The following is a 27,843-nucleotide window of genomic DNA, read 5'->3' on the forward strand; positions in this document are numbered from 1 at the left end:
AACAACCAGAATTTAAAGTTAATATAACCAAAGTCACTGGTCCTTCCTTGGAATGAACAATCCCCCAGTTCCCACTGGAGCCATTAGAAGTCTTTGTCCAAACCTTTGCCTCATGTTACAGGTAATGCAGCCTGCTCCTCGCTCTCTCCTTGATCCCATTCCATCAGCAGCTCTGAGGACACCTCTGTAAACAGATGATCCCAGTCCCAGCTCACATCTTCCTGCAGAGCGAAAGAGTCAGAAGAGGAATTACAGAGACAGAACGAGACATACCAAGAAAGAGAGCATGGGGAACAGAGGGAGCAAAGAGGGGAGAAAAGGAGCAGAGGGTGTTAATGTACACATCATAAATCTTGATTACCTGGGAGACACTGTGCCATGCTCCCCCGGTGCTCTAGAAACAGCTGGACAGGCCTTTGCTGGGAGCTCATAAGCTATATTTACTAAAAACTCACTCACCTCTTTCACCTCCTGCTCTGGTGCTAAAACCTTGGTGAGGAGTTTCAAATCAATCTCTCCGTCCTGAAGAAAGAGTGCAGTAAAATTCACTTAGCTTGCACATACAAAGGTAATGTTTGTTGTAAAATTAAATGGACCACCTTGATGAGAACAGACACAAAAACATCAAAGAAAGAGAAAACTATATGGCCTTCACTTACTAAGGTCTGGAAGGCAGAGTAATACTTCAGATCATTGTCCAAATCTCTGTAGGTCATTACCCGGTTCACCTGGATGCTAACAGCATGGCAGAATGTCAAAATAGGCCTCTGATACAGTAAAAGACTTGTATTTCAATCAGGACAACACATCAAGAAAGAAACGGTAGCCATCCTCTCTATGCTGCTTTCACACTACACCCAAACCAACATTAAGAAGTGGCTTTGGAGAAGTTTGAAATTTGTGCACAATGAGGCTCCAAGACTTCAAGCAAAGACCACAGAGAGCAGTAGATGGTTGCCAAGTGGTAAACACTTCAAATTGAAACCCAGCTGCTTATCTGTGGGCTGAAATTGGGGGGGGGGGGTTCGCAAAGTGGCCGGGGCCTAGCAGTGCATGCCAGTCCTACTTACTGCACATTACACGCTACATTGCCCCCGCAATGAGTTCAATGTGGATATTATCTTGCAAAGAGAGCAAGTCCCAGCCTAATAACCTCCACCGCTGTCATAGCCTTGCTACATATTCGACACATGTCGGCATGTCTCTCACTGCCCTCTAAATCAAAGAGCCCAGTTAGTAAAGACCCTGGTACCCGAGTTGCATAAATCATACCCAACTGTTACTTCTTCATTTCAGCCCGATAAAGCTAGACACTCCACAATGCCACAATTACAAGACGGGTAATCATCAAAGTCACCAGAGCAGGCCACTGATCTAGTGTCCGGTGCACGGACAGATACAGGTCTGAGGGACTAGCTGTGTGTGTCTATGAATACTGAGTAATAGGGATAAATTTCAAAGAGTTTAAGATGTTTATTACCTTGGTGGAGCTGCAACTTGCATGGTGAGGTCTTCTTCCTGTACTTCTTCGAGGTCTGGAATCACTGGAATATCTAAAAACCAAAAACAGAGACCACAACATTTTACAGACCATCTGAGTACATTTTAAAATGTCAAAACTTAAGAAAATCTAATAAGTAGACAGAAGACAGTATGATTAAAAAATAGACAGTAACTCCCCTGTGCATGGCTTCTAGAATTGTGCATTTTTGTGTGAGTATGCACCTGTGTGATCATGTCTGTGTGGCACTTCCTCCCCTCCCTGTCTGTTACTACATCCTCATAAGAGCTGCCCTGTCACAATAGCCATGCGGCCATGAATATTCAGGAAGTGAGGCGGCAGCTCTGCCTGCTGTGAGAGGGGCGCTGGCCAGGGGCTCCCCAGAAAGCACCCCCTGCTACCTTAGCATTTGGGCCCTGTCAGCGACGCCCACCCCCAAGACCCGCAGTGGCCGGTAGGCCGACCTCCATGTCCACTCTGCCACTCCGACTGGTGCGGCATCCAGCCATGTGCAAGAGTATTTGCTTACGGGCCCATCTGTGTGGGGTCGGAAGTCGCAGTGCGGCCTGGCAGGGGCTGCAGTGCCAGGAGCCACCAGCCCACCACTCAAACAGTGGGAACCCACTTTAATTGGCAAACACAACAGGACAGAGGATGGCTCCACTTGCAAGAAGGGCAGGGCAAACTTTTACAGTATTTTTCAGATGGACATTTGTTGGAGCAGGAAAATAAGAGAGACATAAAGGGGATGTAGAAAGATTGGTTGGAAATAACCTAAATAGTTAATCATGAATAAAAAGACTGAAATGTTTTCAATCAGTATTTTAGTGCATGCTAATACACAGCTCACCCTTATTAGCTGTACAGCTACTGTAAGTGTCGACAGTGATAAAAACAGAGAGAGGGACTCAGTGCAAACGAGAGAAACCGAGAGACAGTGAAAAAGAGAGCTGGACTGCATGAAGACGGGTTGTCAGTAATCTCTAACCACAGTACTGTACCCTGAGGGGAAAGTCAATAGAGAAGCTAAACAGAGGTGAGAGAGAGAAGTCGGCATCTGATGCGAGGAAATATCTTGGCATCTCTGTCACAATTCCTTCAAAATAACTCCTGAAAATAAAGTAGAGTTAAAGAAACATTGATCACCATTATCCCATTAAAGGTTATAGACTGTTATATATACACTATTTTGATTCTGAACATATTTCCCAGCTAGAAGAACAATTCTACAGACAACTTGGTCAAAAACTAGCACATCAACTTTCTGCAGATAACAAAACCTCACTCTCTGTTGATAACTTATTTCTTTCTCTTTTTTAAATTAAACCAAATTAAAAATGCCACACTCGTTTAGCCGCTGACAAGATTCATCTGTGTTTCTGATATCCAAATAAATGCGGGCGCGGGTATTTCATATTCATGAGGCCCCGGTGACACTTTGTCCTCTCATTTACAAAGCACTGTGTTCAGCAGAATCCGTCCCCCCTGGACCTCCCAATCAAATTTAATGGTCTTAGTGCAATGACATCAAAAAGCCTTGCTGTCCAGCTCTTTGCAAACAGCTTTCTGGGTTGCCTCTGTCCACACACACACCCTTCTTCATTTCAGCCACTAATGCACTATTAACACATTCTATAGGAGTTCAATGCCAAACAACCTGGCATGTGTTGCCTATATGCAATGTCTATTATTAAGCGAAAAAAGGAACAACATTTTTCCATATGCTTCAAATTCAACCTATTACTGGAGGTCAAGCAGGGCATCAAGGCAGCTGCAAACAGGCTGGTGTTTTCTTCTGATGCAAAGGGCAACTCCATCAGAAGGAGCTCCACACTGCCTACTCTGACTTCCTTCCCTCAGCTGGACATGTATCAAGGTGGCTTTTGTCTGGAAGCGATCAGGCCGTGCGTATCCTTATTACACAATTGCGTCTGGCTTCCTCGCTGAAGCATGTAAATATAAAAAGGGAATCATTTGCTGTGAATGTAGACATACTCCTGACAGGCACATGCCAGTCAGCAACTTTGCAGAAGAGGACATCTCTCCACTTTTGCTCGGGCTCCTATAACCTATGCAGGGATTCGGTGAAATGATTACTTAGGCACAGAATCCATTTGAAAGGTTTATGGGGCAGTATTCTAACACATCACCAGTAAGAGTAAGACAGTGAGACATGAAACAGATGAGTGTGTTTGCGATCTATTTTGACCAGCAGGAGGCTGCGGGTGCAGGGGACTCGGCTGGCCTCCTCTCTCTCTTTCTCTCTCTGTGCTTGTGGCCGGTGGACATATGGGATAAGGGTAGGGGACATAATCAAGATCGCAGGGGCTATCTCACTAACCCTCAGCACTGTAATTTCCAATGCCCCTGCCTCCAGCTCTGTATTAAGAGGTATCCCTCCACAGAGGGATGATCTTTCCGGCGGCATTAACTGCAAGAGAATCAAACCTCTCGACTCCTCATTCAGCTGGCCATTGTTTTGAGAATATAGTATGTGCGTGCATATATAATAATCGATATATACAGTATTATAAAGAAAATAACCATATCTTAAATCATGCAGATCATTAATATTGTAAGTTTTGTATTAATTTTCCCATTTTCAACAACATGGACCAGCAAGTAAGACTTTAAAATGCAAAAAATATGCCATGTTGCAATACGATATTGTAGAAAAGTAGTGTGAAATTTACATTAGGGCCAAGCGATAATTTGATATTATTGGTTACTATCATTTATCTCTCAAATCTTCACCACAGTTCACACTTCTCATAAAAAAAGTAAAATAATAACAAGTGATAAAAAGTCAAACATTTGAATAAATCACATTTTGTCCTCAAATTTTGAAATATTACCACATAATTCTAGTTTTGAGCTGCATTGTGTTGTGTTTATTATTGACTTCCAGATGAATTTTCATGATGGAAATTCTTCAATTTAAACCCCCATTTACTATTCATTGATTTATTATTATTATCATTATTAAACGTAATTCTTCATTTATGCTGAATTGTATGGTTGGCTGTAGGCAAATTTCACACTTTGCTTCTGTCCTCCAAATAAAAGCTTCAGGTTTGTGCTAGTTTAGCATTTAGAAACAACTAGAGGTGAACCAACTGATCTCTCTCTGATTTGACCTACTGTATAATTAGTACCAAATTACACGGTTCTTCTCAGGAAACATCTTAGGAAATTACTGGGAAATAAACAGACCTGTAAAATTAAGTGTTACCAATTTTTCTTTTGCCTATTATCACTACCATATTCACAATTTTGAAGAATGATGATGGGCATTTTAAACAGTTGCAAATAGCAAGTGGCAACAAAATGAATGGTATATGTTCATAAACGGCATTACACAATACTTGTCTGGTCTGGTGAGTCTTTCAGTATTGTCAGCAGAGCACTTGATGCTGCTAACCTATCTTTACTAAGGCAACTTCATCTATCTCCCCTGCAAAATAGAACAATTATCCTAGACAGGTCTTAAAAGCTGATGTTTCCTGCCTCATTTCTGTCATTGTTTGTGGTTCACAAAGGTGGACCATCAGGTGACTCAGTCAAAGCAACGATGTCACAACTAGACCTCCATTCAACAGCACTTGCCTGACACTGTGTGTGTATGTGTGTGTTTGTAACTAACTGTGTTACGCTGGGTGGTCGGTGGATCACCTCGTCCCAGCCATTATATTAAACTACGAATCTAACTTTATTTAATGAGCAGACTCTCTTATCATTTTCCTTAAAGAGTCATGCTTTTACAGTGTCACACAGTGAGCGGTTAAAGGCTCTATCAGATAGATCCATGGCGGATCTGAGGAGAAATATGGTGTGTACATCAGTGAAAAGCGATGATCTGACTGCCTGCTTATCTGCTCTACTTCCAGAGGATGAATGTGCCGGGGAGGCACTGGACGGCTTCTATTTGCCTGTGCGAAGAAACACAAAGCGGGGGATTGCGAGGGTGCTCTTACCTCCTTCATCATCTGATCCTTGGGGAGTTTGTGGTCGCAGGCGGCGGCTGTAGAAACAGGAAGTGTGACAGTATGAATTATTGAATGCTTTCAAATGCAGCCCAACAGTGAGGTCATGAGTGAGTGAGTTGGCTCCTGGCTTTGATGATCTGCTACAGTCTGACTGGACTTCAGAATAGTAGCCTCTACCAAAAGGCTCTGATGGCACTATGAAACAGTGTTGTGCTGTCTGGGTGAGCAGCCTGGCAGCCCTGGATAAGATCACCTCCAGGAAGATTGATAAAACAAACACAGCTGGAGCAGCAGTCTGAATAGTTCTTATGAAGACATGACAATTGTGACAGAAGCAGACTTTTCTACAGGGGAACATTTCTAGTTTCACACAAAGACAGTCTCACTAGTAGTTCAGGCGCTGAGCTCCAACTGCGATGAGTAACACACACAACTATGTCCCCCACCTGCTTCTGCTCATGGTGATGTCTAGTCTAGTCACAGATTGATGTGAGCGAAGGTGAGAGGAAAAAAGTAGAACAGGAAAACCTGGCTCCTAATAGCAATAAAAGTGATGACAACTCAGTCACGCTGTTTCATTAATCATGTTAACTAGTTGTTCTTAAACAGCAAGAATTAGTTGCAACCAAGGACAATATAAAAGTACGGCACATTGCCACTGTGCTCCAGACAAAACAATCATTTAAACTGACTTACTTTTTTCCATGCACACAAAAATATAACTGTCATTGAATTCAATCAGCAACTTCAAGAGTACAATGAAATGTGGATAAGTCAACCTACTCTTCCAGGTCATCAGCTGCATGTCTTCGGGAAGATCTGTGTAACAAAAAAAACAAAAAACAAAACGACTCTTAGACAGCCTTCTTCATCTGTATGTAATAATAGCAATTCTGCTATACCAGGCACAGTGGGATCTACAATAGTTGTGTCTTCTCCTCTCCTGTCTGTGTTCTTTCTCAGCACTGTTTCCTGCTGGAGCATGCAGCTATTTTCAGACTTCTCTCTATTTACACCGCTCAGCTTGAACAGAGCATACCAGACACCAAAATACTATGTTTCAACACTTCCCTGCTACAACACAGCATTTTTTTAGCACACACTGTCTGATTTAAGAAAGGTAGCAATTGCACCTGATCTCAAAACAGTAAAAATAAAAGCCTATTATTAGTACTTTAACAAGCATTTGATCATATCAGACATCATGCAGCATCAGAAAGGAAACAAAGCGCACTGTGTTATGGTAGGTTTGAAGTGGTAGACAAAAACTATGTGTAAGAGGTTTTTTCATAATGCCAAATGGTTTTGCTGGTTCTCCTGGTTGAGTAGTGCCCCCCAATGGTTTTTGAAGGTAATACACTGAGAACTGGAACAGTCTTACTTGATGTTATTTTCATATTTCACACAACCAAAAATCAAAAGCATGTTGATAATAAATAAATACGTAAATATATATTTATCTAAAACACAAGAATTGGAAAAAAAAGTTAGATAGTCTTAATTCATGTTTTAATCCATACACAAAACAAATGGAGAATTATTTTAAAAAGGCTAACCAATTCTAAGTCAGTTATCTTTACTCTTGCGTTGTCTGTCTTATCGATGATATCTTGAGTGCAGACTAACAGCTTTGAAGGTAGAGTTCAACCAGTCAGAGCAAACAGGAGCTGAGGGAGCCTACCTGCCTGCCCTTGGACTGTGTCAAGTCTGGGGGGTGGGGGTGGCGACACTTAAAGACGCATTACAAGCCCCTTGATTAAGACTCATGTAAGACAAAGTGACAGACATGGTAAAACTGTCTGGAAAAAGTTGTTAGGGATAAAATATATTGTGACAACCTGGTTTCAAAGGTTCATCAATAAACTGACAGATCATTTAGTGTCAATTAGAAGTGATAGATAGACAAATCCCGGGATTTCTGCGCTGGGATTATTGGGAGGGCAGCGGTGATTGAGCATGAGGGGTGACATTGAAGGGAAAAGTCCTTGCCGGCTCCAGGGGGGACCATTACTTACTTTGTTTCAGTGAGGATCAATGCACGTGCAAACCCCTTTTTACACCTCCTGTATTTCAATCACTTTGAGAGTGGGAATTAAGCTGGGCTACGCAAAAGCAGAGAAGCGACACGCTGACCTTCTTTGAGAGGGGAAAGATCTATTGAGTTTGCTGTTTTCCCTGCTTGCACTAACGGTGCAGTAAACTATGCAAATAACCACAACTGACTCGGCCTGTTCACTTCAATCCATCTCCTGTGCTCTCACCACCACTGAGCCTGAAGATAGGAAGCACAGTGGCACATGGAAGTGAAAACAAGAGAAGCAGTTCTACAGTATGTTAAAAAGTCTTGTGCTCAGTTAATCATGCATAGTATTTAGATTTATATTTGCTAGTTGTGGAAAAGCTTTTGGCAAACACCTTCCATCTGTTCTAAATATTTAATGATTTTTCCATGTTGTGCTCCCTGTATAAAGAGCAGACTGCGGTGGTAAGGGGTGATTAAGTGGCTTGAACCCCTGTGATGAAGTGGGTAGCTGACTAACAGTGCCCTCGTGTGGCCGATGCATTAACCATGTCAATTACCGCCTTGCTCACAGATGAAGACGAATGGAGAGTTGCCTGCTCAGACAGGCTCCCTCTAACCTTGTTGATTCACAGCCTGAGTGCCAAATATGCACTGATAAATAAGCTCATTCGACAGTATGACACTTCATTAATAACACATAACCCAAGACCACAGCTCACAGTCTCCGACTTCAGGGTAGACAGGAGATGGAGGAACACCTACTTGGCAGAACCGGATCTAGAGCTTTCTTCTGCCCAGCCGCCCTGCCGCCGGGCCGGTTTGGGAGGTGGACCCTGGAAGAAGAAGGAAGTTTAATCGCAAACAGCTTCACCTAATGTTTGCTCACTTATACAGAATAGAAATAAATCACATTTGTAATCATTCTAATTGTTTCAATCTTGGAAAATAAAGCACAAAATGATCATGTCTCTCCATACAGTAATTCTGTCATATTTATAGGGAATATGTTTCACATCAATACATATTTAACAGAATGTGAATAAAGTATAATTTGTGGTTTATAAAATTAGAAAAGCCATAAACAAGAGTCATGTAAAGACCTGTCTTTATGAGTTTTTAAAAGTGGAAATGGTGGCACGGAAGAGCAGTGGTTAGTGCTGTCGCCTCACAGCAAGAAGGTTCAGGGTTCAAGCCCTGGCCAACCCAGTGCCTTTTTGTATGTTGTCCCTGTGCCTGCTTGGGCTCTGTCCAGGTACTCCGGTTTCTTCACACAGTCCAAAGACATGCAGCTTAGGTTGATTGGTGACTCTAAATTGCCCGTAGGAGTGAGTGTGAGTGTGTGGTTGTCTGTCTCTAAGTGCAGCAGTGGTTAATGCTATCGCCTCACAGCAAGAAGGGGATAGACTGGAGACCTGTCCAGGGTGTGGTGTACCTCGTCTCACCCAATGTTAACTGGGATTGGCTCCAATATTGGATGGATGGATGGATGGAAAAGTGGAAATGTGCCAGCAGAGGGCCCTGTTGTCCACAACATAAAATCAAGACTCCAACAGGTAAAGCAGACCACTAAGCTTAAAAGGTGAAAAAGTAATTTCAGTTGTCCTCTTAAAGTACAGGGATCACCTAAACCAAAGTTCCACTGTAATGTTGTACTCTAATATTTAATTTGCAAGCTATCAAAAGATTCCTATGCAATAAACAATATGCCTGGTATGTGCAGCAACAAATCAGATATGCACTCCATTGTTTTGTTTACTATTGTTTTCATTACTGTCCATTTCCAGCACCACAACATATGGAGCGTGGGAACTGCCAAGGCCTGTAAGTCTGACTCTAAAATAGATTCACAGGGGGAAAAAATGACCCTCATTTTTTGATTCTGAAAATAGTAAACTGAGTATGCATGAGAGCCTGAGACCAGCACTTGAATGAATGAATTCCTCAGGGTGGGCACTAGACAAATGAATTAGAAAAAGACATTTCTCATTACTAAACTGGGCCTGCAGAGAACAAAGTGCTCATGAAGAATTTCTTTCATTTATGATGAAAGAGGAAATAATGTTTAATGGTTGGTTCCTTCATCAAAGCCATTTATAAATCTGAATGGCACCATTAAACAGGGCAGAGGGAGGGGGGCCCACTCTGCTTCACTGTATATTATCATTAATCAGGAGAGGTGAGACTGAACAAGCTCCCTCAGCTTTGTGTAATTAGTAACTGTCTCTTCATTAAGAACAAAGAAAAGATAGGAATAATGACAACTGAGGAATTGTAAGTAGCATTTTAAAAATTCCTTCCAGTGATGTGAAATCCCCGTGATATTTAATGTTTTTGTGAAAATAAACAATTTTCATGAGAGACAGACTAATAAAGTCAAGTGTCTCTGGATGAAATAAATTCATCCTCTGACAGTTATTTCACTCAACAAAAATGGAGAGGACCATAAGAGTCTTGAGAAACAAAACAAATCTGTGCCTCTATTTCTTCATGACCAAATATGAACCTCACTGTTGTAGTAAAATAGTTATTGCTGTTAAGGCAATTAACTTGGCCCGTGTGGTTTCTAATTTAGGATTCCCGAATGGTCTCTAGGGCAAGGAACTTCTAGTGGCCAAACCCTATGAACCCATAAAACCAACCGAGTCTTTGTTTAAAAGGATGTCAGGAATGTGACCAATCAGTTGGGTATTTTAGGCACAAGAGGCCAGGGTTGATAAACGAAGGCTGCAAATAAACCCACGCAGTCGTACAACACTCTGGAAAAATGTATTGCATGCTCAGAGCAGGTCTGAGAGGGCGCGAGAATAGTGGCTCATACATTAGGGAAGTTGGCCTAATTTGGCAAGATTAGCCTAAAGCAAGAGCATTGCTGAAATTTTTTGCTTTGGGAATGTTGGCCGGTTTACAGTTTGCCAATCCAGGAGAGAGAACTGATTCCATAAATGCCAACAATAGTGAAGCTATTTGTTGAATTTCAACCGTCACCTCTAATGCGACTTCTCTAATACATTTTTGCCCTGTTTTTCTAAATTTAGAATCACTACATCCAACATGCTTCAAGGGTAGAGAAAACTTTACAATACAGTAGCAAATCTGCCACAAATTAAAGTGATTTGTGCCACATAGGCAGTATAAGGAGTGTATTTATTAAAACTGATGGTAGAGTCATCAGGGCTTTTATGATGTAATCTGCTTGGTTTTAAAGTAAACCATTTAGAAGAGCACAATTAAAATGTGTCTGTGACTCTGTGGTTGAAACGGGGTTTATAGCTTATTTGAAGAACACTTCAAAAACACTTCAAGTAAGCATCGAAGAGCCAATACACTCAGGACAATAAATGAAGAGCTGCTACTCTAAAAGTTTTAGAATATGTCTATGCTTCAAAACCTGCTGAGGTAGGAAAACAGCAACTCATCTCTACATAAATAAGCACTCCATTAAAACTTTATACCATCTGTGTCAAGCTGGTGTTACTGTGTGTCCCAAAATATGAAAGGTGGTGAATCTCAGCAGGCCTGGATATCAAATCAAACCAGCTGTAAATGGTATAAAGTTGATGTCTGGAGCTTTAGCCATGCAAGGGTACCACTTTTTCCATGCTACATACCTCATCGTCTTCCTTTCGTTTCATATAAGACAAAACCAAAATGCATATTGATGAAGCTTACTGTGACAAAAACTATAAAATGCAACTAACTGTTAATGATCATGTGATCACATACTTCTCCCAGTGAAGCAGAGGTGGAAGATTTCCTTACGTGACGAGAATCCTCAAAAGAAGACTGGTCTGCTGGTAGGCGAGCCCTCCGTCCAGACTTTGGAAACTTGGAAATGTGCAGAGCAGATTTCAATTTTAAACAGTCAGAAGCTGGCAACAGCTACAAAAGACATTGTTTTAAGTCTTTCATCAAACAAATGTTGTCTGAATGCACTTCAAAATGCAGTAAGTCAGGTTGTTTCACTTGCATAAGCCATCCAAGTTTGGTGATTTTGCTTTGTAATTCTGTACAACTTTCAGTTCTATAAAGTCATACTGTGCAGACACGGCAATGACATCTTTTTTCATATGATAGGAACATTTTTTAATAAATAATGTGCATTAATAACCATGAAAAATTGAGCAACGACTTTGCTGAAGGACCATAATTCAACTTACAAAATATTTTTTTTAATTGTTGGCATAGTCACTGTACCGCTGTCTGGAGAAACAGCTAAGGCAGCAAGAGACGGAAAGGGTGCTTTAATCTAGATCTCAGCCTTAATAATGCTAAAATAAATTAGATGAAGTTATTAAATTTGGGCAAACAAAAGGTTGAGTTTTCATTTGGAACTGCAGCAAACAACCATCCAAGCAGCAACAAAAGGGAGAATGACTATCATCACCAGTATCCTAACTACCTGTAATAAGTATTTGCACCCATATTAAGAAGAAAGGTTGATAGCAATTTAACAGTACAGGAACATCAAAAGCTGGAACATATCGTGCGAGAGTTTAAACGGAGTAATTACAGACGTTCAGTCGAATGAGAGAAAGTAAACCAACACGACCAAATACATGCGTAACAAAGCATCACCAAAACATCGAGCTGTGCATGTCGGGAAATTTCGGATTGCACTGCTAACCACAACGTTAGCTAGATACTCGGAGACAAACCTTCGTGCTGTCAAAGCGGTAAATTACAATATGTCTTAGTTGATAACAGGTACGTTAAATAGCTAGGTTATCTATCGTTATTGTGCTGACTGGTTTAACATCGAAGATTTCATTAGCTTAACAGCTAAGTAGCTACTGTAGCAATAGTCTAGCTGAACGGTTACAGTGTAGTCCCAACTGCACTTAAAGCCCACAGAATTAGTTCCGACTGCCCCCATTCCCTCACTGCATTCTCTACGATTCAAGCGAGTCACTCACATTTTTTACCGCTGCAGCGTTTCCGAGTTTAAGGTTATCATCCATTTCTCTGCTCCTTACTAGGCCTGGCCAGCGACTTCCGGGATGTCAACAAGCGTCACATAGCAACGCTCTCCATGGTAACGCCAATCAGGAGGAAGGTGTCGCACCTCCGTGAAGCTGCGTCGGCAAGTAAATAAAAAAAAATAAACGTAATAGCGAATCCACATGAAATATTTATAACAAATTGGCTGTAATGTTGTTCCTGCTTATCCTGAGTATTGCGATAACGATGATTGCAAGTGCATTTAAAGATACTGGGCTTGTCTGGCGGGAACTCCACATGAAATGTTTATCGGTTTATATAATCTGTGGTTTTCCACACTGCAGGTTAAAAGTCCTGGTGGGGTTTGTAGACGTGCTTTTCCTGGTGCATCAGAAGATCGTGCTGACGAAGACAGGCTATTTGAGTTAAAGAAGAAGAATACGCTTTATTTTATTGTCATTGTAACATTGTGACACGTACAACGAAATGTTGTTCGGAGCCGAGGGGCCCCGGGCCGCTGCGTGCATAGGCGCCGCCATCATGGGCAACTTGGGGGAGTGGGGGGGGGTGTTCAGTGTCTTGCCCAAGGACACTTCGGCCACCAAAGGGTGCAGTTGCAGGATAGGTCGGGGCAATCACGGGCGTGGTGTTGGGTCAATAAAACATTGCTGTCCAACGCAGAGAACAGACTATGTCATCTAAACAAATAGCTTCTTTCGCACAATTCCCAATTTCTCTTCCTCTTCCAAATTGTTTTATATATACATATATATTGTCATAACAAAACTCCGTCATCCTCATTATCTCATCCACCGTTGTGGTCTGCTACAACATCCAGTCTGAGAAAGGAAGTAAAGAGTGCGACCTGATGTCCGCTAGATGTCATGGTCGCGCATGTTTTACTGGCGAGAAGTTGAACAGTAGCAGCATCTAGCGGATCTCAGCATCTGCTGGGCTCCCCTGTGCACCATTAAGAGTCTGTTAACTTTGGCCTCCCACGCACTTTTGAGTTTCTTCTGAAGCTTCAGAGAATCTTGCAGGTGTCCTATTGTAGGCTACTTATTTATAAAAGTTTAGTCTACTCAAGGGTCTGGATAAAGGTGCCTAAATGGTGGAGACCTAGGAGCACATAGCAACGCATTGCTGAAATCCAGTCTTATTATTCATCAGAGTACAAACGGTGCTCCTCTCCAGCCGTAGATTAGTATAGAAAACAAAACATTCCCTTGGCAAATCAATCTAATCAATGTGGTTTTCTGTTTTCCCCCGGAGCCACTCTCCCTCTTGCGACATCACACATTGCCCAATATTTTGTAGTTTGTAAAGTTTGATTCAAAGACATCTCTGTAAGCCTAATTAAAGGCATTTTAGAATGGGACAGATCTCATTGTCCGAGCACAGGTTGCCCCTCCCTCAAAAAAAGAAACGTCACAGCTTGTGCCTATAAAGTTTGAGTGAGGGTGGAAATCGTCTGTGTGTTTGAGGCTGGACTGCAGGGAGACAGCAGAGAGGCGCACTGACTCCAAACTCGCAAGTGGATGGAAAGAGCCCTGTGCAATGGAGAAACTGAACCACGGCGCAGAGATTGGTGCCCTGTAAACTGAAGAAGAAGAAGAAGGAAGAGGTGCCTGAATGAGACAAAGGGGAATGAGGAGTAGGATAAAGGGTTTTGACGTAAAGTTGAGATTATTTTCCAAAATGACGCGGATTTGCTCTCATGCAAATGCGCATTTTGCAAAGATGACATAGCACTTGAGAAAATGGGATCCCTTCAGGAACAGAACTCACTCACGACCTGAATGAATAGAGAAAAGAGATTCTGTTCAAATCAGAATTTGGTTTGGCTTTTTATTTTTCTTCTTTTACTTGACAAGCCTGGAGTGTGAGTGAATGCAGGGTGAAATATGAATCTGGGCAAAGCACTTCTGTTTTTCCTCCTCTCAAACTGTGTGACAATGAGTTTGTCGCTATCCACTTGCACCACTGTGGACATCGACCACATAAAGAAGAAGAGAGTAGAGGCGGTCCGCGGACAGATCCTCAGTAAACTTCGGCTGACCAGTCCACCTCAAACAACAGGTCCAAGTCAAGTGCCGCTTCACGTCCTGGCTCTTTATAACAGCACCAAGGAACTCATCGAGGAGCTGGGAAGAGACAGGCAGCAGAGTTGTGGACAGGATAACACGGAGACTGAGTACTATGCCAAAGAGATTTACAAATTCAACATGATCAGTGGTTCGCCAGAAAACAGTAAGTTTATTGTTTTTGGCCAATATTATTTAAGATTTTCTTTTGCATCGTCCCTACTCCCCCAATAAACTACAAACCTTTAATTGATGGGTAATTATACGTGACTGACGAGATAATTGTCTTTGGCCGTGCGCTATGCAACCAACATTTTCAGTGGGAAATTCCTAAACTTGATCGAAATTCCTTGTTGGAATTTATGTAGACTCGATTGTGCAGATCCGTTCAAGCACATAAAACCAAAAACGTTCGTCTGTCTACAATAAAAACGTGAAGTAAAAACGGGGATTAGATTTTTCCAGCTGAAGTCCACTAGTGTCTGTGCAGCTTTTACGCACAGACGCGCCTGTGAGCAGCGGCAAAGGACATGGCAAAGTAAACACTCTAATTGGAATGAGCACAATTCCATATACATACCTCACGCCAAAGCCATGGGAACTCCAGCCTAACTCTGACACATTCTTAAGCAGGGAAAATTCTCAGGCACTTAGGTCTAATATTTATTGCCAACTCCAATACCTCACTTCCATTTTCTAGCTGTGAGTTTCCTAATATTTTTCATCCACTGTCAACTTTCAGTATTTCTTTCTATCCAGGAGCTAAGCAGCTCAGTGTTATGATCTAATTCCCTTGTTCATCTACTGTATATTGGTATTTCCTGTATAAAACATGTTCCAACCATTGTTCCTGAAATCTGAAACAGAAGCTCACTGAGCAGCACATTCTCCAGAGAAAATCTTTTTTTGTAACAGGACAAGTTGGATTTGTGCCCATTCGCAGTCCACCTCATGCTTGGTGATACCGTTTTGAAATCAACAGGTGTTTATACTGTGCTGTGATATTGAGCAGAGCCTCTGCTGGTTCCAGCATAAGTCCTGAATCGAATCCATTTCACAGGTCCCACAAAGTGCTTCTGACATTCAAAATACACAGTTTGGGGTTTATCCACTGGTTAGAAGTAGCCAGAGCTCCCAAAACAAACAGAAGTCTAAGGAGTGGGATCAGTGATGGCCAGGTGCCCAGGACACATCACGCTGGTCTCATACAGTACGCCATACTGTAGGTGATAATACAAGACATGGACTTGACTTTCTACTGGCAACACTGGCTGCCTAGCACAGCCTCTTCAAGGAGGATAAGTAACATTAACAGAGGATGCCAACATGCTTTAATTCCATTTCCATTATATAATTTTCAAGAGAGCAGGGCATGTTGCAGTATGAAGGAACATAATGTCTGTCACCTTAAAAAAATGCTGGATATAATGAGTTTTACATTCACTGTTTCTGGAAGGCAGGACCATTTGGGAAAATAGTCAAGTTTTGCTTTTTTTTTCATACACAGTTAAAAAGTTAAACAGAAACTTTTTCTCTCATACTTGAATGCACCACTTGCTCCAGACTACTTCGCTAGACACGACTACTAATGCAAATCAGGACATTTGCCATTTATGACTAGATGAAGCATTACTGAGACTTGGCCATCTATGTAGATGCTCCTTTTCTGGTGCATCATAAGGCCAGTGTGGCTCAGTATGTTATCATAAACCAAACACTGTTGAAGTAATTAGATAAAAACATACTTCCACTCAAGAATGAACTCTGGTGTGATAACATTTTCAGAATCCACTGGCTCTTATAGGTTAAAATTAGAAAAGCCATGCCTTGCACTCTGAAGCATGCAGGGAAATTTCATGGCACTCACTGACTCAGTGTAAGGTCAGTAAAAATGGGACTAGCACTGAGGACAACAGGGTATCTAATATATAAGGGATAGTAGAACGATGATGTCATCTGAGCAAACAGAGATGGAGGTTTTTGGCCTGCTCCCAAGGGACCCAAACACACTAGCTTCGAGGCCTTTACCATTTTTACTTCCTCAACCTTAATCAAGTGGGGAAAAAAGTTGTTTTTCTTCCGAATGGAGCTCCATCACATTATCTCATCTGCTGCAGTGGCCTTTCGCAGTAAATGTCTCCAGTCTGAGGAAGGAAGGAAGAAAAAGAGGCTGTTCTCTAATACAAAAGCAGCATTTGAATTCTGTATATGAAAACTTTTATGTTAATTTCCCAGGTAATTGGTGAGTGAAAATACAAACACATTTAAATTCCAGATGCTGCAATTTAGTTAATAATAGAGCACTTACATTAATATATTTCCAAAGACATTTCTGTTGTCCTTTATGAGACCTGGACACCTCAGCAGCTGGCTAACACCTGCTGCCTTACTATTTGTTTTGTTTACCTCCACAAACTCCAGAGAGACAGACATCATAGACAATCCTTAAGGGCAAAAAGAGGTGATTTCCAGGAGTTTTATCAGGGAACTTCTGTGCCCTGAGAGGAGACAAGCCAGACACAGGAGGCTGAGCATGTGTCAGGGTGCAAGGTGTGGCTGATAGCATCTGGGCGAGGCACTTTACAATATGTGAATTTTTAAAGAAGAGCTATTCAAACATTTGTCTCCAGGCCCTCTTGTACAACCTGACCGCTAAATCCCTCATTCTAAGACCAAATATTGTCAGATTAATTGAGTTAATTAATTGATATGAGAATGAGATCAACTGGGCCTCATTTTGATATCAGGCTTTTATAATTGACTATACAGTTGCAAGTGTGTTAATAAGAATGTCCCTAGAATGGTGCGTAATCTAAGCAAAGCTGCAGTAATAACAGCACAGTAGATCTAATTAGTTTTGTGCCATAATAGTTTTACAGAGTTTATTTATTTAAATCTAATATTTAACACAGAAAACTCAAAACCACTCATTTTTTGGTGGGTTTGCCAGTAGAAATGAATCTTAGTTACATTCATCTGTGCTGCTTGAAATAGTTTAGTCAAATTTATGTCAGCCTCCTGACACTCAGTCTTAATAGCTATCATCTAAACATGGCGAGCGTCAGAAAATTAGTGAATGCATTTTATTTTAATTATACAAGCAATTCCCTCCACTCACCAATATGGAACAAATTACCTTTCAGACCCTTGGCAAAAATAAGCTATAATGTGAAATCCACCTAAAACCATTGCAATGGGACAGATGAGGTCATTCAAAAGGAAACCAAAGACCTGATTAGAATTTCAAATCTTCCCTTAAAGTGGGGCTTTCCACCTTGTGCGGGGGAGGTAAAAGGGGGGAGATGATGCAGCTAGTGAGGGGGAGGGAAAGGCTACTGAGGTTTCCTCCTTGTAGATTGTGTGGAAACACTGGACAGATATCTGGCTGGGGATGAATGCTGAGAAGGTCACCTATAAATAGGGAAAGCTGAAAAAACTTTGTGGAAATATAACATAATGACTGGGAGGACACTGAAATAGGATTATGGGTCAAATGAAGTACAGATTCTTGGAGATGTGTAAGTTCCTTTAGCGTGACACAGAAACTACTGAACTTGTGTTTCCATTTGTCCCGAAACAGCTCAAGGTGCAATTCAGCTAAAGGTGCATCTTTCAAGCATCAGCAAATCTGAGGCTTGCTAATAACGCTTAAGCTGGGGGTAATAAATTATCCATGGCTTGGCTGTGAATGATTGTTTCCACTTGGCTCATAAAAAGCTTTCTATGTGCTTGTTTTGCTCAAGACTGCATGTGCTTGGCCTGTTAAAATAACAAACTCTTCAATGGTATCACCACATAAAAAGGGGAAAGACTTCAGTGCTACAGGAAGCTTTTCAGATAGAATCACAATGGGGCCACTTATTTAGCTGATTCAGCTAAAGGTCAGTGTACAATCACACACACACTATACAGCACGTTACTGCTTGTCAAGCATGAACTCAGTGGTGTTACTGTCATGATGGAGTTGCCCTCCTCGGTGGTTTCTTGGGTATTGTTTTTGCTCCGGCACGTGAGCCCACATGTTTCCAACTAGGTCTCTTGGTTCCAGGGAATACTTTGGCCTCTGTCCGAGGCCTTGGAGCACCTGTTGGGCTCCGGAGCTGGTGGGAGGAGGAGCATGCTGCAGGCAGCTCCACCACCACATGGGACATTTGGTTTTCATTTTATGACTTAAAGTTGTTGCTGACTCGGGCCGCACAAAGCATAAGCAGATGTTTTGTAGTAATGTCTCCCTGGAATAAAGAATATAAATTCAATAGAACGCGTTAAAGAAAATAAGTGTTGTTTTTATCTGTAAACTATCAGGACTCATAGAAGGAAATCCTCTACTAAATTCTCATCAATACTCAGAAGGTAAACACGTCTGTAAGATGTCAGTGAAAAACAGGATTTGTTGAAATGTGCCCAGTGAATTAGCAGATGGATAGAAACTTAAATGGATTCTGACAAAAGAAACAATTAGAGCTTCAATCTGATTTTTTTTTTTTAAAGGAAAGCTTTGATAACATTTCCATTTAACCTGCAGATGACCTTCTTTACTGCCCGAAGGGTATCACCTCCAAGGTATTTCGCTTCAACGTCTCAGTCATGGAGAAGAACTCCACCAACTTGTTCCGGGCCGAGTTTCGAGCCCTGCGGACGCCAAATTCCAGCGCCAAGAAAAACGAACAGAGGATTGAGCTCTACCAGGTGTGTGAACTGACCGTTCATTTCCAATGTTAGCATAGCACAGGGGGGTACTGTGCTCTAATTCCCTCAGAAGGCCTGTGTAGGTCAGTGAGAAAGATGAAAACATTTATATTAGGGTGCTCGGCTCCCCTTTCTCCCCTTTTCGTGCGCTGATCATTATACCATATGCTTACAGTCAAATGGATTCTACATGAGGACAAATTTAAGCACTTGCACAGCCATCTTTAAAAAACCCTAATTACCATTTGGCAGTTTCTTCTTTTGTAGCTGTCAGTCTCAAAGCAGTTGTCCATCCTTGTTAGCTCAAGCAAGGCATTATGTTTTCAGCAGGGGATTTATGCTGTAGATCTGCATCGGCATGTGTGAGTTTATGAAGAGAAGTGTGTTAAAACTTGCATCTGCTAGATGTTTATGTGTGGGGTGGCAAGAATGGATTTTTTTTTTTTACAGATTCCTCATTAATCTCCCATGAGAGACCAGGAGTAATGATCAGGTTCCAACATTTCCTGCTAGGGAGACAAGCGTCTCCGGACTGCATACCACCTCTGAGGCAAGGCTCTGGCCAGCGCTCAATACAGACTGTCAAGCCCGTAGATTGTTTCCAGGGGCCTAGGAGGAGATAGAGGCAGGGTCACCAACTGGAGGAGTAAACGGAGCTGCTCACTCGCCCCCGCACTTTTCAGGCTAGAACTGATTGGCAGAGGGCTAACGCTGGCAGTCCTCTGGCCCCTTGTTCCCACAGGAAGGCAGATTAGATGCTGACAATGTTCAGGAACCCGGTTATTGATAACACTGATGTGGTTTCTCGCCGCACACAAACACCTTTGTTCAGAGAAGTGCTGGTGGAGATAGGAATGTCTGAAACACATTGGTTCATTTTTCTCTGTCGTCAGATTTCTAAATTTGGGATTTCGACATTACACACTTTGGACACGAGTTGCCACAGAGATACCTGCAAACCTGCATTCTGAACTGTGTGATACTGCATCTGGGAGCTGAGCTAACGTCAAAGTTTGAACTGTCGATGTAAAGGACAGCCAGGTTCTCATTGGCAGGAGGGTAACACGCAGGCATTAACTTGCAAAATGGGGATATCAACATAGGCAGTCACTTTTTCCATGAAGAGTAGACATTTGGCCCAAGGCATCCTGGAGAGTCTGGCTCAGACAGAAAGCTCTGGTTCTGTGTGTGTGTGTGTGTGTGTGTGTGTGTGTGTGTGTAAAAAAGAAAAAGAGAGTTTATGCAGCTGGGTCACATTTTCATCTTTCCTCACAGATTCTCCAGAAAGATGACCCCAAAGCCAAGCAGCGCTACATTGGGGGCAAAAATGTCCTGACCAAAGGAACACCTGAGTGGGTCTCCTTTGATGTGACAGAGACAGTGAGAGAGTGGCTGATGTACCGACGTGAGTGGGACCCCTCAGACTTCATTGCATCACATCTTACTACATATCATTCCAAAGAGGACTATTTCATTTAAAATGAAGGAGAATGGCTTCAGGAAAACATGTCAGCCTCTTACACCTCTTTGCTGTTGTTTCCCCTTAGAGACCAATCTTGGCCTGGAGATCAGCGTGCACTGTCCCTGCCACACTTTCAGACCTAATGGCGACATTATCGAGAATGCCAATGAGGTGCTAGAGGTCACGTTCAAAGGTAAATTGCATTGGATTTCTCAGTGATGTGACAAATTAATGCACTGGGTTTGTATTATCAAGCTTGTTATGTCTTACTCATGAAGGAGCTGAATCAATATTGTCAAGGTTCAAACTGATCAATCAGACACTTAAACAAAGAATCCTTAACTGAGGAAAGTAAACAATGAAATCTCTAAAAGAATAATGATATTTGGATAAGAAATAAGTTATAAAAAAAATCAACAAGAGTAATGATTACATGAAGGTACAGTGCCTTGCGAAAGTATTCGGCCCCCTTGAACTTTGTGACCTTTTGCTACATTTCAGGCTTCAAACATAAAGATATAAAACTGTAATTTTTTGTGAAGAATCAACAACAAGTGGGACACAATCATGAAGTGGAACGAAATTTATTGGATATTTCAAACTTTTTTAACAAATAAAAAACTGAAAAATTGGGCGTGCAAAATTATTCAGCCCCTTTACTTTCAGTGCAGCAAACTCTCTCCAGAAGTTCAGTGAGGATCTCTGAATGATCCAATGTTGACCTAAATGACTAATGATGATAAATAGAATCCACCTGTGTGTAATCAAGTCTCCGTATAAATGCACCTGCACTGTGATAGTCTCAGAGGTCTGTTTAAAGCGCAGAGAGCATCATGAAGAACAAGGAACACACCAGGCAGGTCCGAGATACTGTTGTGGAGAAGTTTAAAGCCGGATTTGGATACAAAAAGATTTCCCAAGCTTTAAACATCCCAAGGAGCACTGTGCAAGTGATAATATTGAAATGGAAGGAGTATCAGACCACTGCAAATCTACCAAGACCTGGCCGTCCCTCTAAACTTTCAGCTCATACAAGGAGAAGACTGATCAGAGATGCAGCCAAGAGGCCCATGATCACTCTGGATGAACTGCAGAGATCTACAGCTGAGGTGGGAGACTCTGTCCATAGGACAACAATCAGTCGTATACTGCACAAATCTGGCCTTTATGGAAGAGTGGCAAGAAGAAAGCCATTTCTTAAAGATATCCATAAAAAGTGTCGTTTAAAGTTTGCCACAAGCCACCTGGGAGACGCACCAAACATGTGGAAGAAGGTGCTCTGGTCAGATGAAACCAAAATCGAACTTTTTGGCAACAATGCAAAACGTTATGTTTGGCGTAAAAGCAACACAGCTCATCACCCTGAACACACCATCCCCATTGTCAAACATGGTGGTGGCAGCATCATTGTTTGGGCCTGCTTTTCTTCAGCAGGGACAGGGAAGATGGTTAAACTTGATGGGAAGATGGATGGAGCCAAATACAGGACCATTCTGGAAGGAAACCTGATGGAGTCTGCAAAAGACCTGAGACTGGGACGGAGATTTGTCTTCCAACAAGACAATGATCCAAAACATAAAGCAAAATCTACAATGGAATGGTTCACAAATAAACATATCCAGGTGTTAGAATGGCCAAGTCAAAGTCCAGACCTGAATCCAATCGAGAATCTGTGGAAAACTGCTGTTCACAAACGCTCTCCATCCAACCTCACTGAGCTCGAGCTGTTTTGCAAGGAGGCATGGGCAAAAATTTCAGTCTCTCGATGTGCAAAACTGATAGAGACATACCCCAAGTGACTTACAGCTGTAATCGCAGCAAAAGGTGGCGCTACAACGTATTAACTTAAGGGGGTTGAATAATTTTGCACGCCCAATTTTTCAGTTTTTTTATTTGTTAAAAAAGTTTGACATATCCAATAAATTTCGTTCCACTTCATGATTGTGTCCCACTTGTTGTTGATTCTTCACAAAAAATTACAGTTTTATATCTTTATGTTTGAAGCCTGAAATGTGGCAAAAGGTCGCAAAGTTCAAGGGGGCCGAATACTTTCGCAAGGCACTGTACATATACAACACTAAGGGGACACAGCTAGCCTGGCTCTGTCCAAAATCTGCCTATCAGCATCTCTGAAGCTCACTAATGAGCACATTCTATTTTGTATTATTGTGCTTATGGTTATGTTCATTCCCTATAAAACTAACATATCAAGTTGTGGCTTTAGGGCAGTTTCGCTTCATACTCTTTCTCAGCTACATGCAGTGATAGATCCTGTTCCCTCTGGACAGAGCCAGGCTACTGTAGCTGTTTACCCCTGTCTCCAGTCATGCTAGGCTAAGCTAATGCTTCATATTTAACTGATGCAGTTAAATATTGCTCTCAAATAATACGCCTTAAAACTGCATACATCTCCCTCTTAAATTCATATATTTTCTACTTTCATCACTTCTTGTAAAATTAGAGATCAGTGAAACAAGCGTCTGAATTTGATGCAGATTTAATTTTAAGGCCGCATTTTGGTCTCTGTGTTGCCTGTTGTGGACGTACATAGCTGTTGTGTAGGTTTCCAAAATGTTCAGTGTCGTCCTGCCTGTGGTTGCTTGGCCTGTGTCCTGTTTGCTCAGGATTTGTCTCCACTTTGATCTCTGAATGAAAAGACGTTCTGCCAGTTTGTATTCATGCTCAAGAGCCAGATGACAATCCAGCTTGTTTAAACTGTTTATTCCAAATATGCATCTCATGTTTGTTGATTTATTCTGATTAGTGCTGGTTTAAGGATAATTTGCATGAGTGCATCTCAGGACCAGTTGATATAAGAGGCTCTTTATGGGGTTCTAGTTTCTAATAAATTTATATTGCCTGAATCTGAAGTTTCCAAAATGTCCTAATTATTTTTTGATGATTAGAAGATGTTGGCAAACATTGATTTTTTTTTTTTCAATATTGTCCAACAAAAATATTTATATATGACTTTATTGGATGCTGCATCTGATGTAGTCATGTTGGGAGAGTGGGCTCTTTTACAAATGGCAGTGAGTTATATGTTGTTGTTTTCTCACCCTTCATTTTGTTTAAAAGACCTTTTGTTTTAATGCATTTAGTGCCAGATTATCCAAGGCATTGATTCTGAGTACCAGTGGTGCAGGGTGTGCTGAGAATCTGGTTCTAACACTCACAAAGTCCCCTTTTTATAAGACTTTTTTTTTCTTTGAAATAAAAAAAAGCTCAGTCCAGCATGTTCCTCTAGCAGCAATTCTCTTTGAGGTCTTTCATTAAGATAATGGGTTTCCGTTCTAAGTGGAGGAGAGAGACACCAAGCATGGGAATACAGGTCATCTGGTACCTCACTTAGCAGTGGGTCCCCTGGGCCCTCAGTCCTGGGAACACTCCTGACAGGCCTGGCCACAAGGAATGTGCTTCCACGGCGCTCAGACGTTTGGCCCTGAATTAAAGAGGGGCGTACATGTCCACCAGCAGCATCTCTCCTGAGATATCCACTGCTTTAGCTATCAGGGGTAGATTGGATGAACAGATGCAACCCCAGGGGTGAGGATGGAGGAAAGAAGGAAATTAGAGGGACCGGTGTTAAATAATAATAAAGGAGTGGAGCCCAGCTTGGAGGCTACAGTGTCCTTCTGTAAAACTTACAACATCTGCGCTGATTAGTTACAGCATAGGCATCTTTACATACAAGAAAACCTCTGTATTAGTTTTTCTTGATATCCTCCAGACTAACTGATTTGATCCTGCAGGTATGGAAGTGGACTATGATGATCGGAGCCGTGGGAAAAAACAGAAGGAGCAGCTCTACCCCCACCTCATCCTCATGATGCTCCCTCCCCACAGGCTGGATGCCCAGTCCTCTTCCCGCAGGCGCAAGCGGGCACTTGACACCAATTACTGCTTCAAGTAAGCACCTTTCCTTGCCCAGGAAAATGTTATGCATTGCTGGACTGTGATTCATTCTAACATAATTTCTCAGGCTACACCTGCACTATTGCTCACTTTGGAGAATTGAACACTGGGCTAGTTCAAATATTGCATATAAAAATGGGAGCAATTTTGGTTTGCAGGCAGGGCTTATATTATCAAGTACACCAGCTAAGGCAGCACGAGGTGGAAATATTAATTGTCAAAAGAAGAGTACATGGGCACAAAATAAATCCAAATAGCTTGTTTATCAGCCTGCTGAGCATGACAGGGCTGATACAAGTCGGGATCTGTCCCAGTACTAGCAAGCATTACCTCCTCTTAACACGCTGTCCTTGACCCTGGATTTCCTCTGTCAGACTGACAGGCAGCACCTGGGCTGACTCCAAGAGGGAAAATAAGGGCACACCTAGGAGTGGAATTTCTCTCTCATCTCTGGCTGTGAAGCCACAGGGAGGAAAATTCATACAACTCTTAAATTTGTGCGTTGTCAGTACCATGAAGAGTGAAATCCTCTCTGTTCTCTCTTTTCTGCAGCAATTATGAGGAGAACTGCTGTGTGCGACCACTATATATTAATTTCCGCCAGGATTTGGGCTGGAGATGGATCCATCAACCTGAAGGGTACTATGCTAACTTCTGCTCTGGTCCCTGTCCTTACCTACGCAGTGCAGACACCACCCACAGCTCGGTGAGACAAACTGCACCTGCACATTAAAGTCATCACTCTATTTGGGAGATGTGTTCGCTGATCCTCATCTCTTTCTTCCCCTAGCTGCTGAGCCTCTACAACACCTTGAACCCCGAAGCATCCGCCTCACCCTGCTGTGTTCCTCAGGACTTGGAGCCCCTCACCATCCTCTACTACGTGGGTCGCTCCCCGAAAGTCGAGCAGCTCTCTAATATGGTTGTCAAGTCCTGCAAGTGCAGCTAAACTTCAGGGCTTCAGAGCCCAGCAAGAGACACAGGATGTGACGGTTCCCAGCACTACTCAAGAGCGGGTATGAGCGATTAGAGGGGGTGCGGTACAGTTTGTCCTCGATGAGTACCCCTTCCCTCTGCTTCAGCCTTGCCTGAGCTAAAAAAAAAAACAAAACAAAAATGCAATCCACCACTCTGCTCACAATCGTTGGCAGTATTTACCTAGAAGACCCGTCAAACACCACTTCACTAACAACGCTCTCAAACCTATCAGACCTCTTGTTGAACCTTCAGCAATCAGCTTCTGACATCAGTGTTTCTTTTTTATTTTTTTTTTTTTATATTCCAGCATTTTGAACAGCCTATACCTCAGTGTTACATGACATTGGTATTAAGAAAATGTTTTTGATTGAGGCGAACAGAAGAATAACTGTCTTGATAGAACCACTGCATTCTCAAGGACATAAATAATTGAAGTAACAAAAAAAAAAAAAAAAAAGACTGAGAATCCAGACTGGATGCAGCATGATAGGAATACATTAGAGAGGGCTGGATAAAAATTAAATGTTTTCTGAGAGAAAACACATCCCTTGGCCCTGATTCACAGGACTCCTTCGAATATCCGAGCTGGAAAATGACGCTGTGCCTGCCACAGCTCCCTACACTGTTTATCTAGGACTGAGTGCTGTTGAATAAAAAAAAAGATCTTAGAAAGAAAAGAAAACATGCTGGAAAACCAACCTTTATTTCAAAGTAGTATTCCATCATTATGTTTACCTCTGTAGTGCAACAGGATGGTGATTCCAGGGATTGTTTCGTTTTCAAGTGATGCCTTCTGTTGTATGAGATGATGTACGTCACTAAGTGAACACTTATCTAGATCACAAACTGTAAATGTTTATCTTATTACTCTTGAAACACTTTTTTAATAAAAAAAAATGGAGTTAGATAGAATTGTTCTATTTTCATTATTGCTGAGTTTTATGTTTTTGTTACATATTTTAGAGCACTTTATTTTAAAGGATAATATGCTAAATTTAGATGACCAAAGTGAAGAAATCCAGTCCAGTGATAACTTTCAGTGTAAAGTATGTGTGGTGAACAAATACATTGACTGGTGTGATCAGCATGTTTCGATGTTTTCTAAGTATCTGTGTGTGTTGTATGCTACAAACTACCTAAATGACTCTAAAAAAATATGACATTTCCATGCATGTGATTTGTAAACAGTCAGGAACAAAACTCATTAAATTATCAGACTGTAAACACTGCTGCCACCACAGTAGATTACACACACTGATTTGGATTCTCCTGTTGGATACAGCATGCACTGGCTTTAACAGTAGTAAATCCACACCATGAAGTTTAACATCAGTCACTACAAAAAATCCAACAAGTGTAAAAAAAAACAACTGCATTGAAAACTACAGTTTGTGCAAAATCACTCTGATGATAATCATCGGTTAATGACAAATACATGCATGAAAGTCACCATAAACATATGCTGAATATATTGATAGAGAGATGTTTTTCAAATGAACACTCCCTGAGTGAACTTGCTATGTGGTCCCAAGTCTGCTGGTGCACCATTAACCTTCTTTGTAGGCAAGGCTGTGCATAGCCATAATTCTTCTTTATGCTTTGAGCTACCGAAACAGCCAAACAGGCCTTTTGGTGGAAAATGTTCAGTAAATAAATACTGATGCAATAATACAATAACTTAATTATTGAGCCAAAAATATTACACATTACTTATTTGGTCCATCTTAAATAAAAAACAACAACATCAACATCGCTGTAGTTTACAGGAATATTCACAAGCCATTTAATTGAATTTAATCGCTAACAATCAATTTTCTTTTGAAGCCCACAAGCAAAGCATGCTACACTTCAACACATTCTTAGATATGGCCTGATTTGGCAACAATATGGCTTCCACCAAGGACTGTGAGTTGGAGTGTCTACAGCCAGGTGTCACGCATAAAAGGAGCTTTTCTGCATGCTCACCACTTACGGCAGCAAGATGAGAGGCTGTTGATTTCTGCAAAACTTACCATCTCACCTGTTTGAATAAATTATTAGGGAAAAAAATGACTACAAGTTCACCTGCCACTGCTTGAATAAAATGCTGAATCCTGATTTTAAAATATCAATGGGACTTGATGAACCACCTGCTGAAGGCTTTCTGTCAGTGAAATCCTTCTGTGGCATCAGCAGCATGGAGAGAATGAGGGCTGAATATAGCTAAGGGGTATGATGGGAGGGGGCATGAGCTGAAAAGGCCATCTGATGTTGAGCTGCGCAACAAA

The 27,843-nt window shown here is 41.7% G+C and overlaps 2 protein-coding genes across 5 annotated transcripts; one reads left to right on the forward strand and one right to left on the reverse strand.

Moving 5' to 3' along the window:
* Nucleotides 1-6: 6 nt before the first annotated feature.
* On the reverse strand, nt 7-12,540 carry ift43 (intraflagellar transport 43 homolog (Chlamydomonas)). Of its 4 annotated transcripts, none has more exons than XM_020590886.1 (10): nt 12,424-12,540; nt 11,234-11,335; nt 11,119-11,130; nt 8,273-8,343; nt 6,271-6,306; nt 5,476-5,522; nt 1,481-1,553; nt 660-735; nt 460-522; nt 7-221 (listed from the first exon to the last, which is right to left on the reverse strand). In XM_020590886.1, exons 1-10 carry the CDS (start codon nt 12,466-12,468, stop codon nt 111-113), a joined length of 636 nt encoding a protein of 211 aa, XP_020446542.1. In that variant the 5' UTR covers nt 12,469-12,540; the 3' UTR covers nt 7-110. The 4 variants fall into 4 exon arrangements, with proteins under 4 accessions (XP_020446542.1, XP_020446545.1, XP_020446544.1 ...); XM_020590890.1 differs by having other exon boundaries at nt 128-217; XM_020590889.1 differs by lacking the exon at nt 11,119-11,130 and having other exon boundaries at nt 11,270-11,335.
* Nucleotides 12,541-13,508: 968 nt separating this feature from the next.
* Nucleotides 13,509-26,657, forward strand: tgfb3 (transforming growth factor, beta 3). The gene is made up of 7 exons (XM_020590885.1): nt 13,509-14,698; nt 19,058-19,221; nt 20,497-20,626; nt 20,769-20,876; nt 24,436-24,592; nt 25,151-25,304; nt 25,389-26,657. The coding sequence occupies exons 1-7, from the start codon at nt 14,353-14,355 to the stop codon at nt 25,545-25,547; spliced, it is 1,218 nt and encodes a 405-aa protein (XP_020446541.1). The 5' UTR covers nt 13,509-14,352; the 3' UTR covers nt 25,548-26,657.
* Nucleotides 26,658-27,843: the final 1,186 nt, after the last annotated feature.

The sequence above is a fragment of the Monopterus albus genome, unplaced genomic scaffold (genome assembly GCF_001952655.1).
Source record: "Monopterus albus unplaced genomic scaffold, M_albus_1.0 scaffold13.1, whole genome shotgun sequence".
NCBI lineage: Eukaryota > Metazoa > Chordata > Actinopteri > Synbranchiformes > Synbranchidae > Monopterus > Monopterus albus.

Coding starts and splice junctions, on each gene's coding strand:
- ift43 (XM_020590886.1), bottom strand. CDS start 12,468: ATGGATGATAACCTTAAACTCGGAAACGCTGCAGCGGTAAAAAAT. Junction 736..1,480: donor CAAGTTGCAGCTCCACCAAG/GTAATAAACATC, acceptor CCATGCTGTTAG/CATCCAGGTGAACCGGGTAA. Junction 222..459: donor CAGAGCAGGAGGTGAAAGAG/GTGAGTGAGTTT, acceptor TTCGCTCTGCAG/GAAGATGTGAGCTGGGACTG.
- tgfb3 (XM_020590885.1), top strand. CDS start 14,353: ATGAATCTGGGCAAAGCACTTCTGTTTTTCCTCCTCTCAAACTGTGTG. Junction 19,222..20,496: donor AGAGGATTGAGCTCTACCAG/GTGTGTGAACTG, acceptor CTTTCCTCACAG/ATTCTCCAGAAAGATGACCC. Junction 20,877..24,435: donor GCTAGAGGTCACGTTCAAAG/GTAAATTGCATT, acceptor TTGATCCTGCAG/GTATGGAAGTGGACTATGAT.